The 19,099-nt window shown below is 65.5% G+C and overlaps 2 protein-coding genes across 3 annotated transcripts; both read right to left on the bottom strand.

Annotated features, from left to right (window-relative positions):
* Positions 1 to 51: 51 nt before the first annotated feature.
* Positions 52 to 5,209, bottom strand: RPS6KB2 (ribosomal protein S6 kinase B2). 2 transcript variants are annotated; one of them, XM_004618473.3, is made up of 15 exons: positions 4,781 to 5,005; positions 4,500 to 4,540; positions 4,302 to 4,422; positions 3,883 to 3,951; positions 3,069 to 3,216; positions 2,218 to 2,275; positions 2,042 to 2,142; positions 1,854 to 1,944; positions 1,685 to 1,775; positions 1,497 to 1,604; positions 1,059 to 1,121; positions 880 to 957; positions 680 to 787; positions 483 to 595; positions 52 to 400 (listed from the first exon to the last, which is right to left on the bottom strand). In XM_004618473.3, the coding sequence occupies exons 1-15, from the start codon at positions 4,856 to 4,858 to the stop codon at positions 214 to 216; spliced, it is 1,455 nt and encodes a 484-aa protein (XP_004618530.1). In that variant the 5' UTR covers positions 4,859 to 5,005; the 3' UTR covers positions 52 to 213. The 2 variants fall into 2 exon arrangements, with proteins under 2 accessions (XP_004618530.1, XP_055000004.1); XM_055144029.1 differs by lacking the exon at positions 4,500 to 4,540 and having other exon boundaries at positions 4,781 to 5,209.
* A 2,474-nt stretch (positions 5,210 to 7,683) lies between these two features.
* CARNS1 (carnosine synthase 1) lies at positions 7,684 to 13,858 on the bottom strand. The gene is made up of 7 exons (XM_004618471.2): positions 13,829 to 13,858; positions 13,148 to 13,635; positions 12,836 to 13,010; positions 12,655 to 12,740; positions 12,120 to 12,351; positions 11,732 to 12,012; positions 7,684 to 10,163 (listed from the first exon to the last, which is right to left on the bottom strand). Exons 2-7 carry the CDS (start codon positions 13,628 to 13,630, stop codon positions 8,937 to 8,939), a joined length of 2,484 nt encoding a protein of 827 aa, XP_004618528.1. The 5' UTR covers positions 13,631 to 13,635; positions 13,829 to 13,858; the 3' UTR covers positions 7,684 to 8,936.
* Positions 13,859 to 19,099: the final 5,241 nt, after the last annotated feature.

Below are 19,099 nucleotides of genomic sequence, written 5' to 3'. Positions count from 1 at the left end.
GCCTGAGGCTCCCTCCGTCGGGCGCCCCAGAAGTCAGAGGAGGAGCGGGGGCGCCGTGATCGAGTCCTTTAATCCCACGGGCCACAGCTCGGGGGGCGACCCCCGCGGCTGCCCTCACACGTGATTCAGGGCACCGCCCCGCCCCCCACGAGACACTCCCACACACCTCTGCACCCCGCACCGTCCCTGGGCCAGAGCCACTGCCCGCCCCTCCTAGCGCCCAGGGCGCCCGCGGCCCTTCTTGGACCTCTTGACCCCCGAGGGGGGCCGGATGGGGAGGGGGGGCGTCCTGGCGGGCGGCGGTGAAGGCGGCGGCAGCAGTGGAGGCGGGGGGGTCTCCATGGGCTCCTGGGGGCCAGGGCTGGGCCGGAACCCCTCGAAGGGTGAGAACTTCAGGGGGCTGTGGGGGAAATGAGTGGGTGGGCGCCGGTGCAGGGGACCCCTGGCCAGAGGGGGGGAGGGAGGTGGGGGGGCTGCAGTACCTGATGGGGGTCCGGGGGCTGCTGTTGAGGCGGCGGGGGGAGCGCAGCTTGGGCTGGAAGGAGAAGCCCTCCTTGATGCTGTCCAGCACGGACGGGGCCACGTAGGTGAAGCCCTGGGGACAGGGGGGTGTGACCGGGCGTCCCCGCCCCTTGCCCCAGCGCCCCCCCCCTACGCCCCCGCAGGCCCGGCCCCTCACCAGGAAGGCCTGGTCAGCGCTCTCGCTGAGGGCCGAGTCGTCGGGGCTGTCCACGGGTGTCTGGCGGGTGAACCGCACGTCAAACTGGCTCACGTCCTCCTCGGATTGCTGCGGGCAGAGCCGAGGGGACGGTTCGGGGGGCGCCGGGACCGGGGGAGGGAGCTGCCCACCTGCCACCCGGCGCCGGGAGCGCCACTGACCAGAGAGGGCCTGAACGGAGGGTCCACGTGGCGGGCCAGGAGGTCATCCCAGTTGATGTGCCGGAAGAAGGGGTGCCTCTGCGGGCGAGGGCGCAGGCATGCAGACCGGCCCCCGCCCCCCCCGCCCCCGCCACGCACCCTCAGGCCCCGCCCCGCCAGGGGGGTTGCTCCGGACCCACCTGCACGTCGGCAGCGTCCCCGGGGCCGCCCCCCATCCGCTGCGCAGGATTCCGCTTCAGAAACTGTGGACAAGGGCAGCGTGAGGGCTGCGGGCCGCCAGGGAGCGGCCAGGCGGGGACGTGGGCGCCACCTACTGGCCCTCGAGGGACCTTCGGGTCTGGCCCTGCACCCTCCTTCCCCATGGGCCTTTGCAAAGGCGCCAGGTCCCTGCATGTACCCCCCAGTTTCGGCTCCAAATGTGGGGGGCACGGCCGCCTTGAGTGGGGCAGAGTAGCTGGTTCATCCCAACCCAGACTCAGCCTGGTACGGGCTGTGGGGCTACGTACAGCTCAAGCTCAGTGGCCTGGACCCCCAAGCCAGCGTCCAGCCCAAAGACACCCCCCAGCCCAGACGGGAAGCGGGTGGGGCCCGGGGAGGGGGCAGAGGCACCGGCCCACCTTCTTGATGAGGTCCCGGGCGTCGGCGGTGAGGTACGGGGGCAGCACCAGCTTCCCTTTGACGATCTTGTCCATGGTCTTCTTCCGGTTCTCAGCAGTGAAGGGGGGCTGGAGGAGGCGGGGCGTGAGAGGGGCCTGGGGGGCTCCGCGGGGGCCCGCCCGCCCTCCACCCAGGGGGCGCGACTTGCCGAGCCGGTGAGCATGTCGTGCATCAGGGCCCCCAGGCTCCACCAGTCCACCGCTCGGTTGTGGCCGCTACGCACCAGAATCTCGGGGGCCCTGGGGGTCCAGGGGAGGGGAAGCCCGGGTCAGGCCAGGCCGCGGTGGGGGGTCCTCCCGCCCCTGGTCACAGCTCACATGTACTCGATGGTGCCACAGAAGGTGTGGGTGACGGCGCCATCGTGGATGGATTCTTTGCAGAGCCCGAAGTCGGTGAGTTTGATGTGTCCTGGGGAGAGGCGGGCGGGCGGGGGCGCTCAGGACCCCGAGGCCCCGCCGGCCCGCAGCCTGCACCCCCGTGCCCACCGCCCGCCACCCCCACGCACCCTGGCTGTTGAGCATGATGTTCTCGGGCTTGAGGTCCCGGTAGATGATGCCCTGGGCGTGGAGGTGGCCCAGGGCCAGTGTGATCTCTCCCAGGTAGAAGCTGCGGCAACAGGACCGGGTGAGGCGGGAGGGGGTCCCCGAGCCCGGGGAAGGGGGGGCGTGGGGGGGCACTCACCAGGCCGTGTCCTCCAGGAAGATGCCCTCCCGCTCCAGGTGCGTGAAGAGCTCGCCGCCTGCGGGACAAAGGCGCCGGCGTGGGGCGGGGGGCGCGCGCCCGAGCTCCCGAATCTCGGCCTCCCGGGGAGGGGGGGCTCATCCTTCCCGCCCTACCTGCCTCACAGAGCAGCCGTGGGGGCTCGATTCAATTCAGCAAACATCTACCGACGCCTACTCGTGCCCGGCCCCGTGCGGGGTGACGCTGGGGCCAGCCACGAGGGGCCCTGGCCACCGCCCTCAGGAAGCTCAGTCTGACAGGGAGACAGACAGGCACACGCGGCTCGTGGGTGACAGCCTGTGGCGGCAGCCCCGACACGAGGAGACCGGGGGGCTCGGGAGGGAGGCTGAGATGGATCGCGCATGGCCGGAGGGGGAAGCAGGGTGGGGAGCAGGCCCCGGGTCGGGCTGTGCGGGGGGGCCGGAGGGGCACCAAGGGGGGCCACAGGCTCTGCACAGAGAACGGGCTCCAGTCCCAGAACTGGGGGTCCCTGGAGCATCGCCAGGAGTGTGCCCCGACACCCGAAAAAGGAGAGACGATGAGCAGGGGACGAGAAGACGGGCGTGGCTGAACAGACGGGTGACACGAGGACAGAAGGCGCTGCCGAGACGGGCAGCCGGCGGGAAGGGCCTGACACCCCGGCCTTCCACACGCCGCTCTGCCACCATTCCCGCCCCCCCGACACAGGCGAGGGACACAAAAGGCGCCGGACAGACGTTTGCTGAATGAATGGAAGGATGGATGGACGGACGGACAGATGGGTGTGAGGCCCCCTAAACCCCCCACTCCGCTGCCTGGGCCCGGGCGCCTACCACTGAGACACTCAAGGATGAGGTAGAGTTTGCCCCCGGTCTGGAAGGCGTAGGCCAGCTCCACGATGAAGGGGTGTCTCACCGACTCCAGAATGTTCCGCTCGGCGCGCGTGTGCGCCGTGTCCTTGGCGTTGCGCACGATTTTGGCCTGGAGAGGCGGGAGCTGCTGAGAAGGGGACCCGCAGCCCCCGTCCCTCCAGCATTGTCCCCTCTGCCCTCAGCAGCACCCTCAGAGGCTCTGGCCCGGCACCCGGAGCTCCCAGGCTGGTGACTGACACTTAGGAGCCAGCCCAGGCTGGGGACACGGGTGTGAGGGGCACTCCTGGCCTCCCCCGCCCTCCGGAGTCCTGATTCCACATGGGGGGGCTGCACGCTATCTCAGGAAGATCAAACACCTCTTCCGAGGGGCCGGAGTGATAGCACAGTGGGGAGGGTGTTTGCCTTGCACGCAGCCGACGACCCCGGTTCGATCCCCGGCATCCCATATGGTCCCCCGAGCACCACCAGGAGTAATTCCTGAGTGCAGAGCCAGGAGTGACCCCTGACTGAGCATCACCGGGTGCGACCCAAAATGTAAACCAAAACAAAACAAAACAAAACACTTCTTCTGAGCACTACCAACAGATACTGGAGGGCGGCAGAGAGGGATGTTGTGGGGGGTGGGGTTTCTGCCGCTGTCCCCAAACGCCCCAGAAGACACAGGGTGGGGGTGGGGGAGGCATGTGGGCTCCGTGTGCGGGTGGGGTCCCTGTGGGCTGTGTAGGGGCGGGGTGCCTGTGGGTGCAGTCGGGCCCTGCCCCCCCTCCTGACTCACCTTCCTCAGCACCTTCATGGCGTATATTTTGCCCGAGTTGGCACCCTGCACCTTGCGAACCTGGAATACCTACAGGGCAGGGAGACAAGGTGGGCACCCCTCTCCACAGCTCCCCGAAAACCCTGCCCGCAGCACTTCCCAGCAGAAGGGGGGGAAGGTGGTGGAGCCGGGCGCTCGCCTGGCCAAGGGTGGGGTAGCAAGAGTCTGATCTGATGCTGGGACCTGCTGATTCAGAGCCTAATTTGTTTGTTTGCCCGGTTTGGGGGCCACACCCTGTCACCCTGCGGTGCCACAGGGACGGAATCCGGGCCTCCTGCAGACCAAGCACCAGCTCAGCACTTGCGGCCACCCCACCCCGGCCCCGGCCTCTGCGGCAGGGCCCAGCCCGATGGAGGAGGCGCAGGCGGGGAGCGGGGTACCTTGCCGTAGCCGCCTTTGCCCAGCACCCGCAGGAGTTCAAAGCAGTGCGGGCCGATGCGCTCGGGGCCCGGGTTCACACTGTCCTCCGTCAGCTCCACCTCCTCGTACCTGCCCCCGGCCCTGGGGACACAGAGCTGGTGACAACCAGGCTGCAGCCCGCCCCCGGCCCCCGCCGGCCGCCCCCGCCGCACACTCACTCCGGGCCGGCTGCCCGCGGCTCCACGAGGGGACACGCCTCCTGTGTGTGACAGAGGGGGAGAGCGTAAGGGCCGGGGACCTGCCGGGACAACCAAGCTCAAGCACCTCGCCAGGAAAGGAGGGGACTAGGGGTGGGGGATGACGAGGAGGGGCGCCGGCAGGGGAAGGCACGGGCCGCGGGGCCGAGCGGGGCAGTGAACGGGGAGTCCGAGGAGGCGCTGCAGGGTCTGGGGGCGCGGGCGGGGACAGGTGGGCGCGGGGCTGGGCACGGCGGACTCACCGCGGGGCTGGAATCGGCCTCGGCCTCGGCCTCGCTGCCCTCCTCCGTCTCCAGGTCCAGGTCAAACACAGCTGCCATGGCCTCGCCGGCCCCGCGGGCCCCTGGGTCCGTCCGCCGCGCGGCTCCGACTGACAGTCCGGACCGGGCTCTGGCGTCATCGCCCCGCGACTGCCGCCCGCCGATGACGCAACGCCGGGGGGCGGGGAGGAGCGCGAACGGCCGCCGCGTGGCCTTCTGGGAGTTGTAGTTCCCGCGGGTCGCGGGGCCGAAGCCGAGCCCGCCGTGGGACTCTCCGTCTTCCTAGCGCCGCAGTCCCTCGCAGCAGCCGACGGCGACGGCTTGGCACGCGCCCCTCTTGGCTCTGCGAGGGGCGTGAGTGTGGGGGAGGCAGAATCGGGACTGCATGTGGGTGTGCTGTTAATGCAGTTCCCGTCCTGCTGCGCCCATCTGCCAGGCTGGCGGAGAGGCGAGAGGCAGTTGGTGTCGCTATCGCTCCCCGAAAGGGAGGTGGTTGCATAAGGCTCCCCCCAGTTGTGCTCCCAGATTGAGCATTCTGGAGGTCATCCACAGCTCCTTCTCCATCTCGCTGCCCGGGTTTGTTCGTACAACTCCCTTAGGGGGCTGGAGGCACAGCAGGGAGGGTGCTCGCCTTGCCCAGCTGACCCGGGTACGATCCCCGACTTCCCGTTGGGTTGCCCCAACACAGCCAAAAGTAGTTCCTGAATGCAGAGCCAGGGTTAACTCCTGAGCATCTCCGGGTGTGGCCCCAAAACTAAAAAAACTAAAACGTCCTTTTAAAAAAGAATGGACTGGGGCTGGAGTGATAGCACAGCGGGTAGGGCGCTTGCCTTGCACGCGGCCGACCCGGGTTCGATTCCCAGCATCCCATATGGTCCCCTGAGCACCGCCAGGGGTAATTCCTGAGTGCAGAGCCAGGAGTGACCCCTGTGCATCGCCGCGTGTGACCCAAAACGCAAAAAAAAAAAAAAAAAGAATGGACTGGAGCGATAGCACAGCGGGTAGGGTGTTTGCCTTGCACGCAGCTGACCTGAGTTCAATTCCTCCATCCCTCTCGGAGAGCCCAGCAAGTTACCGAGAGTATCCCGCCCTCACGGCAGAGCCTGGCAAGCTACCCGTGGTGTATTCGATATGCCAAAAACAGTAAAGTCTCACAATGGAGACATTACTGGTGCCCACTCGAGCAAATCGATGAACAATGGGACGACAGTGCTATAAAATGAATGAGGAGTGGGAGTAAAGTAGGTAGGGCATTTACCTTGCAGCAGCCCACCAAGTTTGGTTCCCTACATACCACATGGTCCCCCAGGCCCTGCCAGGAGTGAACCCTGAGCACCTCTGGGGTGTGGACACACACACACACACACACACACACACACACACATGCACACAGGCTGGAGTAATAGTACAGCAGGTAGAGCGTTTGCATTGCACATGGCTGAACTGGGTTAAATCTCCAGCATCCCATATGGTGCCCCCAGCACTGCCAGGAGTAACCCCTGAGCATCGCCTGGGTGTGATCCAAAAAAGACAAAAACGAAAAAATCAACCAAACAGAGATTAAGTCACTTGCCTTGCATGCGGCTGTGGCCCTAGTACCGCACTGCATATGGTCTCCCAGTGCCATCTGGCTCCTGACCAGGGAGCTGGGAGTAGCCCCTGAGCACCACGGGGTGAGGCCAGAAAATAAAAAGTGAATGAATGAAGGAGAGCGGCCAGAGCTGCTACAGTAGGGAGGGCTCTCGCCCCGCTGCGGCCAAGCCCCGCCTCCAGCCACAGCACTCCCAGGGGTGAGCCGTGAGTGCGAAGCCAGAGTTGTTGGGAGAAAAGGCCCCTTTTGGTCTGCGTTGAAGTGCCACAAGCCTGTTGCAATGCATACTTATTGGGGGCCAACGCCACCAGGACACAGGGCATATTTGGCAGATGTGCAACGACAGTTGAACATTGTAATTGCATAGGAGAGGTGTAACCCCATCCATAGAAAACTCATTTGTCCTGACCACCGTGAGTACGTGACTGCCCCATTTCTCCCCTGTATGCCCAGCCTATAAGTTATGCTGATTGCCTAATAAAATTGGGACTGCTTGACAGGACCCCCGCCGTGCCCGTGTGGTCATTTCTCGGTTCTGGAGGCAGCATAGGGATATGCTCTTTTCCCTGGACCCCTCTCTTTAAAGAGGGGTAGCTTGGCTTGGCCCTCAGGCATCTGTGCGACAGCCCTTTGCAGGTCAAGGGGGTCTGCTCGAGAGAGGGCTGGGGAGAGACCCCAACACAGAGTATCCCCTGAGCAGTGCTGGGCGTGGCTCCGGAGCCCACAAACAGGGAATAGTGCCCCAGCACTGCAGGGGGTGGCCCCAAGCCAGGAGGTGCCTGGCTGCTTCTGCCTGGTGCGCCCTTCCGACGGCTGGACTCCTGCTGGGCGGGGCTGCTCGGGTGACTCGGGATTCCACTGTGTCCCGGGTCCGGTTCTGGTAGTTGGAGGCTGTCCAGACAGAGGCACCAAGAGCTCAGCACATGTGGGCAGAATTCAGTGGTCTCTCCACTGGCGGAGGAGGCGTCTCTGGCTGTGAACCATCCCAAGAGGTCAACAACCCAGAGGCAGCTTCTCCTCGGCCCCCTCCCCCTCCTCTCTTGCTCCTCCTGACCCCGTGCTGGCTAACCTGAGAGGGCTGGGCCAGGTTGCAAGACCCTCTCCCGTGGGCTGCATGCAAGTATACAGCATGTAGGGTGTTTGCCTTGCACACGGCCAGATTCGATCCCCAGCACCCCATATGGTCCTCTGAGCCTGCCAGGAGTGATCCCTCGATGCAGAGCCAGCAGTCAGCCCTGAGCACTGCCTCGACACTGGATAGCGTCCACCAGCCTTTATTGGGGGAAGGGGGGCACTGAAAGCAGCTGCCCGGAGTGAGGGGGTATAGACACTGTCCCTGACCAAAGGGGTGTGGTGTACCAGAAGTCAAACTCTGAAGCTGGGCGGGGAAGGGGCAGGTCACGGAGGGGCTCCCAGGGCTCGGGGCCACCTATGCATGGAGGCAGGGAGGTGCGGGTGCTTAGGACTGGAACCAGGACCGGCCGCCGGCCGCCAGCACGACACGGTTCCTGCTTCCTCTGGGCAGCGGCCATTCTTCCCCTCTCGGTCTGTCAGCCCTTTCGCGTTTTCTGCAACCTGTTTAATTCCACGTCCATCCATCCGTTTGTGATTCGGGTGAAAGTCCGATGGTATCAAACCGAGAAGGCATAACCGTGTTCGGATTTAATGTTCCCGGCACAGTGGGTTCATGTGGGCACACAGATCTGCTACGGGAACTTCGCCAGCCTGCAGAGACTTCTGCCCATCTGTGCCAGCCGTGCCATGTCTCCCGGTCCAGGAAGGGAAAGCCCCGGGGCGGTGGCCTTCCGGGCGCCCGGCAGGGTGGCAGGGAGCAGTGGACGTGTTACTGGTGCACACACACACTGGCGGGGCACGGCCACGCGTCTCCAGGGCACAGAAGAGCGGGTGCTTGGCCCACTCATGGGGACGGTGGGGGGCAACAGAGCGCCGGGGGGCATTCCCTGGCGGTTCCAGCTCACCTGCTTCCTCTCTGCTCAGCTACAGGGAGCAGCTGGACTGGTGCCTGCAGAGTCAGAACGATCCTGGGTTTTGTTCAAGGGGCGGGTCAAGATACAGGCTCGGGGCGGGGGGGCCGGTCAGAGCGATAGTACAGCGGGTAGGGCGTTTGCCTTGTATGTGGCCGATCTAGATTCGATTCCCAGCATCCCATATGGTACCCGGAGCACCGCTAGGAGTAATTCCTGAATGCGGAGCCAGGAGTCACCCCTGAGCATCGCCGGGTGTGACCCAAAAAGCAAAAAAAAAAAAAAAAAAAGTAAAAGATACAGGTTCTGGGGTTCCTGCCTCCTGAGAAGGGAAGGGGGAGTAGGCTTGGGGGCTGCGGGATGCCCAGGGTGGGGGGCTAAGGCCACTTTTGTCTGACTCGAGTCCTTGGGCAGCTGTGGGCTGGACCGGAGCCTTTGGGAAGGCACAAGGCCCAGCGGCCTCTGCTGTGGCCCTCAAGTCCAGGTGCCTGATGCTGCGGGCTGGGGGGCCAGGTCCCCCGCATCCACTGCAGCCCACTGCCTGCCTCCCACCCCCTACCCACTACTGGAAGTGGGACAGGAAGTGGGCCACGGGGTAGTGGGGCCCGTCGATGCCCAGGCCCTGGCAGAGTCCCAGCAGGCGGAGCCGCGCCTCTGCCGGGCTGGGCCCCGCGCAGGCCACGCTGCAGTAGGGCTCCTCGTACTGGCCGGGCACCAGCGCCTCCTCCAGCAGGTTGAGACGCAGCAGGCCCCGGTCGTGCAGCGCCTGCAGGCTCTCCCGGCTGGCGCTGGACCGCAGGGCCTGCAGGTGCTGCGACACCACACACATGACGCCCACCAGGTGGCCGCGGGCGCGCGGGCGCGTGGGCACGGCGGGCCGCAGGCCGCAGGCCACCATGGCAGCGGCCAGCAGCAGGTCCACGCCGTAGAGCTCCAGGATCCAGTCGCGCAGGTAGAAGCCGCCCATGCGGGGGTTGATCTCGATGAGCCGCGGGCCGGCGCCCGTCAGCTTGAGCTCCACGTTGAAGACCCCGTCCAGCAGCCCGCAGCCCAGGCAGCAGCGGAAGGCCGCCTGCACCAGCTGCGCCTCCTGCTCGCGGGCCAGCCCGGTGGGCATGCGGGCCGCCGTCTCCGTGAAGCCCGGCAGCCGCGTGGGACCGTTGTCCGACACGAAGGCGGCCAGCAGCCGCCCGCCGAACACCACCAGGTCCACGTCATGCTCGGTGCCCTCGACAAACTCCATCAGCAGCATGGCGTTGCCCCAGCCCAGCCCGATGCCGGGGTGGTCCTCCTCCCCCCGCAGGTCCCGGGCGATCCGGGAGAAGTGCTCGTGGCACTGGGACGCGTCCTCCACCAGCCGCACGCCCACGGCGCCTGCGCCGAACTCCAGCTTCATGACGCCCGGCAGGGGGACCTGGCAAACAGCCCTGTCCACGTCCGCCTCGCTCTCCAGTGGGCAGCAGGGCACTGCGTGGAGGGAGGGCGCTGGCCAGGGCGGGCCGCGGCGGCGCAGCAGATGCAGCTGGGTGCGACTCTTCTGTTTGGCCAGGCACATGGCTGCCGGGGGGCTGCCGGGCAGACCCAGCTCCTGGCAGAGCAAGGCCGTGAGCACCAGACAGTCATCCCAGTAGGAGAAGCACCCGTCGAGCTGCAGGCCGCGTGCCCGCACCTGCTCCGCCAGCAGCCGGGCATTCTCCTCGTCCTTCCGGTGCTCTGTCACATCAAAGTGAATGAAGGTCTGTACCAGCCCAGATGCAAAGTGGTTGGGGTTGGACTCCACCAGATGCAGCTGCAGAGAGCACAGGGTGGCAGCACCCCAGATCAGCCCCCGGGGGTGGGGGAGATTGCAGGGAGCTTAGCACACTACCTGGGCCTGGGGGGCCTCTCAGGCTCTCTCTCTCTCTCTCTCACACACACACACACACACACGTACAGGCACACATCAGGTGCTCAGACATTATTGATGACTGAGGGGTAAGGGGGGCGGGGGTGGGGAGCCCCTGACCTAGCTCGGAGGGGAGAATGCACTTTCTAGAGAAGGTAAGGCTCGGGCTGGGCATTGAGTAAGGGTCATCCAGAGGGGAGCTTGCTGAGGAAGAGGCTGGAGTGTGGGGTGAAGGGGACGGAGCTGGTGGGTTCATCCCCACAGGCAGCCACAACTCTAGCAGGGACTCGTTTGTCTGTTGCTTGTTTGGGGGGTGCTGGAAATCACAGACACCTGGATTGTTGGGCCCAGAGAGCTGAGCTGTCAGGATCATATATGGGACCCCAGAGGTTTGAACTCATGACCACAAGCTTGGGAGGCACTGTGAGCCCTATGGCTTGCCGGGAAACCCTCAGGGTTGGGACTCAGGACGGGTGATCTGTTATCTTTGGACTTTGAGTTCTGCTGTCATTCAAATGACATGCTCTGGCACAGAAATGCCTGCTGTGGAATCCCAGGGCCCTGCACCCCGGAGCTCACTGCCACTAGTAGTAGGACAGAGGCAGTTTCTGAAGAGGGGGTGGATGGAGCAGACGCTCTGTCGCCCTTGGCAGTGTGAGTAGGGAGAGACATTCTGGTGCACAGCACAGTGTGTGAGCAGAGAGAAGAGTCTTAGGAATGATGGGGGGTCCTCGGGGACACTGCAAGGGAGAGTGGGAGGCACTGTGTAGACTGGAGTCAAGAAACCTACTGGCCTCTTGTTCACTCTTTGATTTTAGGGCCACACCTGATGGGGCACAGGGGCTACACGTGGCTGGGTGCTTGGAGGTCACTCCTGGTGGTTCCCGGAGACTGGGATACTGAGGACGGAATCCATCACAAAAGCGAACTCGGGCCTTCTGAGCTCTCGTCCCACCCTGCCTCTGTTCCTATCTGTCGCTCAGACCATAGGCTCCAGGCTCTGTACTGGAGACATTGCAGTGAACTCGGTCCAGCTCAGCACCCTTGTGCTGCGATATCCCCACCCCGAACTCCAGATCCACCACTCACAACCTGTCTGACCGGCTCAGCCTCACACTACCTCCCAACCCAGCACAATTTCTTCTAAACCCAGCACTACCCTTTGCCCGTGGCACCCGCCCCCAGAACCAGTTCACCACTCAGGCTGAAATTCCAGGCTCGGCCCCGCCCCCTCAGTCCCGGCCCCACCCTTGGCCCCTCCCACAGAACCATTCCACCACTCAGACTGGGAGTTCGGGCTTGGCCCCTCCCCTCACCGAGCCCAGCACCACCCTTTCACCCATGGGACCCGCCCCCAGAGCCAGTCCGCCACTCAGGCTGGGGTTTCGGAATTGGCCCCGCCCCGCCCCGCCCCGCCCCGGAACCACCCCTGGCCCCGCCCCCGGCTGGTCCCCGCTGGGCTAGGGCTTCACCTTGAGCCCGTAGTCCCGCGCCGCCTCCCACACGAACTTCTTGCTGAAGCCTCCCGCGCCGACCACCAGCAGCTGCTTCCCTTCCATGAGGCAGCGCGCCGAGCGCCGCAGCATGGTCTCCACGAGCGGCGCGGCCACGGCCTCGTCGGCCGCCGACCCCGGCCGCGGCGCCGCCCACAGCCCCTCGAGCGCGCCGCACGCCTCCAGGCACAGGCCTCGGTTCAGCTCCAGGGCCACGGGCGTCAGCGAGCGGCCGGCCACGGTCAGCGCGAAGTCCACGCCTGGGGCCCGGGAGAGGCGGGGCGGGGGATGCGGGCTCAGCGCGGGCCGCCTGGACCTCGCTGCCCAGCCGGGCACCCACCCCCTCCCCCACCCCCGCCGCACTCACCGAGAAGGTCGGTGTGGACCCTGCGCCCGCCGCGCTGCTCAGCGCTCAGGCCGGCCTCCAGGGCCAGCACAGCGGCCAGCGCCGCCTCGGCCGCCGCCTTGACGCGCTGCCGCAGGACCGCCACCTGTGCCGCCTCGCCCAGGCTACACTGCACCAGGGCCACCTCCAGCGTCCGCGGCAAGGAGTTATGGTGTCGTAGAGGTTGATCCTTGCGGCCCACGCTGCACACCACCTGGGCAGGGCGCAGCTCAGACCCCAGGAGCGGCCTCCTCCCGTCTGCCCAGTGCATGCATGCCCGGCCGGGCCCAGCCCCTCACTGGACACTCAAGAAGCTGCCCCTCCGAGGTGACTCACTGCCACACCTCCCTCCCTGCCTCCGTGCACGCAGGGCCAGGGCCAGGAAGAGATGGAGGGGAGGCAAGTCCCCACAGAGGCAGCCAAGAGCTCCGACCCCCACTCCAAATACTGTGTCCCCTACAAATACCGAGTCCTCTCGGCGACAAGGTCACGACCTGCAGCCTGAGCCCCACCTCACCTTGCTCAGCAGGGGCTTGTCACCCTGGGTCCGGCACACGACAGCACAGATGCGCACAGCCAGTTCGGGGCCGGGTGGGGGACTGCCTGGGGCAGGCGGTGAGCCCTGAGTCCAGCGCCAGCAGGTAGGAGGAAGTTCCTGGTGCCCCCTTCCCCCTGGGGCCAGCGCAGGTGACCCTCACCTGGGCAGGGCAGGCGGGCAGGTGGGCAGAATGCCTCCACCATTACACTCTCCTCCTCCTCCAGCTTCTCTAGCAAGGCCAGCACGGTGTCCACTATTGTGCCCGGCTCTGCCCGGGAGTACAGATGGAGGGGTTGCCGCCCATGCCAGCGCCAGCCACTGAGCTTCACGGCCACCTGCAGGTGGGAAGGGATGGGGACCTTCTCACCACCCTGCCAAACTGCAGAGTGGGGTCCCTGCAGCCTCGGCCCCTGCGAGTGAGCTGGGCAGGCGGGGGTGGCAGCTGGGGGCAGTCAGGGCAGTGGTCGGTTACCTGCAGGGCGTCCCCCAGGGCCTCAGAGCGCAGGAAGGCACCCACTTCCTCCTGGACCCGTGTCTCCTGGCCCTCTCTGCCGCCCAGTGTCACCAGCCGGAGCCTGGGGCTGGCGGTGCCTCCCGACAGCAGGGCGGGTGGCGTGTAGGTGAAAGCCAGGGTCGCTGGCACCGCCACACCGTCCTGTTGGGCCAGCAACCACCTCGCCAGCAGCCGGTCATCCAGCAGCCGGGCCAGCTCGGCCGAGGCGCCCGTGGGGCAGCTCAGGCCCCGGGCCAGCTCGGCGGCCTCCTGAGCCCAGCCGGACCCCGGCGCCAGGCCCGCCAGGAAGTATGTGGCGCGGCGCGGGGGGACAAAGTCATCCAGGAATGTCAGCCCCCCCGGGTGGAAGCTCACGGCCTTGGAGACCTGCAGCGCCGCCTCGCCAGGCCGTCCGGGAGCTGGCACCTTGCTCAGCCAGGCCGGGGACAGGCAGAGGAGCATGTTTCCTGCGGGCGGGAGGGGGCGGGGCGTGTGGCTGGCCCGAAGCCCCTGGGCTCCCCCAGCTGCCCAGGGCCCGCCCCCAGGGCACGGCAGCTGGTCAGGTGGAAGGAGGCTGCTGCCAGGGCCAGCGGGTATTTTGGGATGTGGGCTGGGCGGGCTGCCCTGCGGAGGGGGTGGGGCACTGGGGCGGGCACTCACCAGGGCTCTGGACGCCCCCCTCCAGCAGGACAGGCAGAAAGGTGCTGGGGGACCCCAGAATGCACAAGGTCACCTCTGCCCCAGGGCGGCCTAGGGAACAGGATAAGGCCCAGCTCACCCGGCGCTCTCCTGCTCTGTCCTGCCCCCTTCCCCACCCACCCCGAACCCTGCCTCCTCCTGGGGGCCCCCCTTCCTGTTTCCCAGTACGGAGTGACAGGGACTGGGAGAGAAAGCTGGGGTGGGCTTGGCTCCAAGGGTAGGCAACGGGGGTCTCTGGAGGCTGGGTGGCAGGTGGCCTGAGTTTTGAGGGATCCAGGGCCCCCTGCGTATACGTTGGGGGTGGGGAGTCTTTGTGCCTCCGTTTTCCAGTCTGCACAATGGGACCAAGTCTGTGACTGCTGTGTTTTCACTGTGACTGGCCAAGTCCCCAAGGCCTCAGCAGCTGGACAATTCCTTTTTTCTTTCCTTTTTTTTTTTTTTCTTTTTGGGTCACATCCAGCGATGCTCAGGGGTTACTCCTGGCTCTACACTCAGGAATTACTCCTGGCAGTGCTTGGGGGAACCTATGAGATGCTGGGGATTGAACCCGGGCCAGCCGCGTGCAAGGCAAACACCCCTCCCCGCTGTGCTATCGCTCTGGCTGGACCGCAGCATTTCCCGAACTGCAGGTCCCACAGCTGTGTATTTGAGGGCGGCTGTGTTTGTTTTGGAGGGAGGCGTCTGGCACCCAAAACTTACTGGGGCACAGTGCCCTTGGAAACCAGGCCCACAGGCTGCGGGTGGGGCAGACCTTGGCCACCACATGCAGGCTAGACGGCTGCCCCCCCCCCCCCCGGAGCCTCCGGGCACCTGTGCGGGGCACCGGGCTGCGGTCCTGCGTCTCGGGAAGGCCTGATTGCAGCAGGCAGCTCTGCAGGAGGCCGTAGTAGTAGGCGGTCCAGGCCCGGGCCTCTGCGTCCTCGGGGGTGCCCCTGCAGTCCAGGCTCACGTCGTGGCACCAGGAACCCGGGAAGTAGCTGGGGGGAGGCAGGCCAGAGCCCCCTCCCCACGGGCGCTCCTCTTCCTCCAGGTCCTCAGACCCCTGGGGACAGTCCCTCTGGGGATCCAGCGGATCCAGGGAGAGCTGAGGAGGGCAGAAGCAGTGGGCGGGCAAGGGGCACAGTCACCCCCAGACCGTGATTTTGGGGTTCTGTTGGGGGCAAACGTCAGCACCGGAGCCAGGAACGGGGGGGGACTCAGGTGGCCCTCAGGTACAGGTGGGTGGGTGCTTGGTAAACGGTACTGGGGTGTGGGGGGTATATGGCACCGAGCGGGCGACCCCCTGCCCCCGCCCCCATCGTAGGCCTGGTCTGTCCGAGCTGGCTCACAGACTCGGAGGTTCTGTGTGGCTCGTTGGGGTGGACCCGGTACCCAGCGCGGGGCCCTGTGGCTCAGGGAATATTTGTTGATGGCAGAGCCGCGAGTGACCACTCGGGACTCATTCATTCTCATGGGGCTGCTGGGCCCGACGCCCCAGGGGCCCCCAGCTTGTGCTGAGGGGGCGTCCTCCTGGGACCCTCTGGCATCTGGACTTTACTTTGGCTTTGGAGCCAACCAGCAGTGCTGAGGGGCCACTCCCGGCCCTGTGGCGGGGGAACGAGCCCCAGTGGGCAGTGCTGGGGCGAAGGCCGGGCAGCTCTCGGGACGCCCAGCACAACTCTCGCTGGGGCCCCGGTACCCATCTTCGCAGCCGGACTGAGCCCCTTCAGTGCGGCCTCCAGGGGACTCTGACCCAGGTGCCAGTCCCTCAGGAACGCCAGGACAGCGGGGGCAGGGCGGGGCACAGAAGACCAGCCTCGGGGTCCTGGGGTCTCATGCCCTGACTGGAGCTGGAGTCCTACCCAGGGAAGCCGCCGGGCTGGTGCCCACGGTGGCCGCTGGCCGAGACGCAGACCTGGGCTGGCGTCCACTCGCCCGTGCCAGCCCGGTGTCCGGCTGCCCTCTCAGAGAAAGCTGAGCTCCCAGAGCCCAGGCTGCGGGCTCGCTGCCCTGTCTCCAACATTTTGTGGCCCGGGGGGATGCTCAGTAGCTGCTCAATAAATCCCGCATGCTGAAGGGCAGAGAGACCCACACCCACTTCCCAGGACTGGTGGGCCAAGGGGAGTGCCCGTCCCCCACGCCTGGGTGCCTCACAGTGGGGAGTCGGATGCGCGTGGCCTCAGTGTCTGCACAGGGCAGCCCCTGGGGCTGGGCTTCCGGGTGCTGGGCACTGCCCTCTGGATCCCCGGGACCGAGACTGGTACCTGGAGGCAGGGACCAGGGGGCACTCACTCACCATCCTACAGGTGCAGCGGCCCAGAGACTGATGGCAGAGGCAGGGAGAGAGAGGAGGGAGGCGGCTCAGGCTGCAGACTGGGGTCAAAGAGGCTGCCCCACCCCCCCACCCCCCACCTCCCCCACCCCGACCGCCCAGGACGCAGAGACCCCGGGACTCAGGAGCCCTGAGCCCTAAGCCGGGGACTGCGGTCGGGATCAGGGCACTGGGTCCTTCCAGTGGGGGTGGAGGGCACGGACCCCCGAGGGGGTGGACAGGGTGTGCCCGGCCCCGGGTCTGCCCCCCTCCCTGGCTCCCCCGGGGCGCGGGCAGGAGCCGGGGTACCTGGCGGCTGCTCGGCGGGGCGCGACGGGCGGGTGGGGGGCGCGGCGGCGGCGACGGTTGCTCATAGAGTGGCCCCGGCCGCGCCGCTTTATGTAGAGGCGCTGGGCACGCCCAGGGGCGGGGCAGGCGGGCGGGCGGGCGGGCGGCCGCCGGGGGTCCCGGCCCCCACCCGGCCGGCCGGACAGGGCGCCGCCACGCCCCTCCCGCCAGCTCGCCGCCTCCCGCCTGGGCAGGGCGCTGGGCGGCCAGGGGGGGCGAGGGCTTCGCCGCGCCCGTGGGCACACACGGTGCCCACAGTCCCGGGCAGAGATTGTGGGAGAGAAAAGGAGCCACAGGGATGGGGAGGGAAGGCGGGAGCTGGCCGAGACTGTTACTGGGGGCCCGCCCTGGGGCGTGGGGTGCCTGGGTGGGGTGCACAGGCCAAACATGGACCTTGGATGGAGTGCTGGGCACCCCTGCGCCCGCAGCGGTCTCCCTGTCCTGAGCCTTCTGCCCTGCCTGGCTGGAAGGACCCCGGGGCAGGTGCCCTCCAGACAGTGCCCTGGGAGGAGTGACCTCTAGGGACACGCATAGGGAGGTCCCTGCTGTCCCTATAATAGCCCCTGACTGGGCCCCCGCCCCCCAGGAGGTTCCAGAGAATCTGAGCACCAAAGAGGTGTCCACAGGACCTGCCTGCCACCAGCGCCCAGGTCAGGCAGCCCCCCTGGTTGCCACTCAGCCCCCCACCACACAGAAACAACCTGGGCGCATCCAACATCCGCAGAAACGCACCCTGAGGAACCTGATTCCCGGGCACAAATTCACCCACAAACTCACAGAGGGGCCAGAGCCACAGCACAGCGGGAAGAAAGAACGTCTGCCTGGCGTGCAGCTGACCCAGGCTCGATCCCCGGCATCCCAGAGGGTCGCCTGAGCACTGCCAGGAGTGATTCCTGAGTGCAGAGCCAGGAGTAACCCCTGAGCAACACTGGTGTGACCCAAAAAGCAAAAAAAAAAAAAAAATAGGAAAAGAAAGAAAGGAGGGTGGGGAGATGGTACAGGGGGCAGAGCACCTGCCTTGCGTGCCAGCGACCCAGGTTTGATCCCTGGCACCAGGTCATTCCCCGCCCCGAGATCTCAGGAGGCCATAGTAACAGTGCAGTGGGGAAGAGACTTGCTTTGCACACGGCCATGCACGTTGGTTCCCTGGCACTCTGGAAGGTTCCCCGAGCACCATCACGGGTGAGTCCCGAGGTAGAGCCAGGAGGAACCCCTGAGCATTCGGGCAGAAACAGACATGAGACCCCACAAAAGAACAGGTTGGTAATGTCAGGGCCGCCTTACTCTAGGGGACAGCGGGGGTCTGTGAAATGGGTCGATCCGTTCCTGGGAACTGGTGGAAGATTCCACTTCTGGCCCAGAGAGCTACTGCGGCCAGCCGGGAGGCCTCTTGCCTTGCCCCCAGCTGAGCCACTCTCAACCCCTGCTGTCGTAGAGGGTCGCCCAAACCCCTCCAGGAGTGGCCATTGAGCACAGAGGCAAGAGTAAGCCCTGAGCACTGCTGGAGTCCGGGGTAAGCACCACGGAGGAGCCTTGGCCCCACCCCACCCCAGAGATTTCATGTTGGGGGGCCAGCCAGCTTCTGGGCACCGCGATACATGCGAAGCGAGTCTGAGCCTGGGGTCAGGAGTGGGCCCTGTCCTCCAGGCGTAGCCCCAAAACAAAACAAAGGACCCCCAGTTGCTTCAGATGGTGACATTAGAGGAGTAACGTATTTATTTATTTAGATATTTTGGTTTTTATTTATTTTTATTTATTTTTTGCTTTTTGGGTCACACCCGGCGATGCTCAGGGGTTACTCCTGGCTCTGCACTCAGGAATCACTCCTGGCGGTGCTCAGGGGACCATATGGGATGCTGGGATTCGAATCTGGGTTGGCCGCATGCAAGGCAAACGCCCTACCCGCTGCGCTATCACTCTAGCCCTTTTAGTTTTTATTTTTTGAGCCATGCCTGGCACTGCTCAGGGATCACTCTTGGTGGGCTCATGGGACCATATGGGGGGCCAGGGATCAAACCTGGATCTGCCGCCAGCAAAGCAAATGCCCAACCTGCTGTACTTTTGCTACAGTTCCTTATTTAGAGTTGGAGGCCACACCCAGTGGTACTCAGAACTGACTCTTTTTTTTTTCTTTTTGGATCACACCCCGTGATACACAGGGGTTACTCCTGGCTCTGCACTCAGGAGTTACTCCTGGGGGTGCTCAGGGGACCATATGGGATGCTGGGAATCGAACCCGGGTTGGCCGCATGCAAGGCAAACGCCCTCCCCGCTGTGCTATCGCTCCAGCCCCCAGGACTGACTCTTAGGACCATAGTCAGCATTGGAGATTGAAGCAGAGCTGGCCGTGAGCAAGGTAAGTGCCCTACCAGCTGTGCTCTCTCTCTCTCTCTCTCTCTCTCTCTCTCTCTCTCTCTCTCTAACCCCTGTTTATTTTTAAATTTTTTGTTTTTGGGGGGTCACACCTCGCAGTGCTCAGAGGCTACTCCTGGCTCTGTGCTTGGGAATTTCTCTTGGCAATGTTTGGGGGACTGTGTAAACACAAAAAGGGGGCACAGGGCAGCGGCGCACTGTCTCTCCTGCCAACCACGTTC

This window comes from Sorex araneus, chromosome 6, assembly GCF_027595985.1.
Source record: "Sorex araneus isolate mSorAra2 chromosome 6, mSorAra2.pri, whole genome shotgun sequence".
NCBI classification, from domain to species: domain Eukaryota; kingdom Metazoa; phylum Chordata; class Mammalia; order Eulipotyphla; family Soricidae; genus Sorex; species Sorex araneus.
Note: the sequence above shows the minus strand (reverse complement) of the source record. Positions and strands in the feature narration are given on the sequence as shown.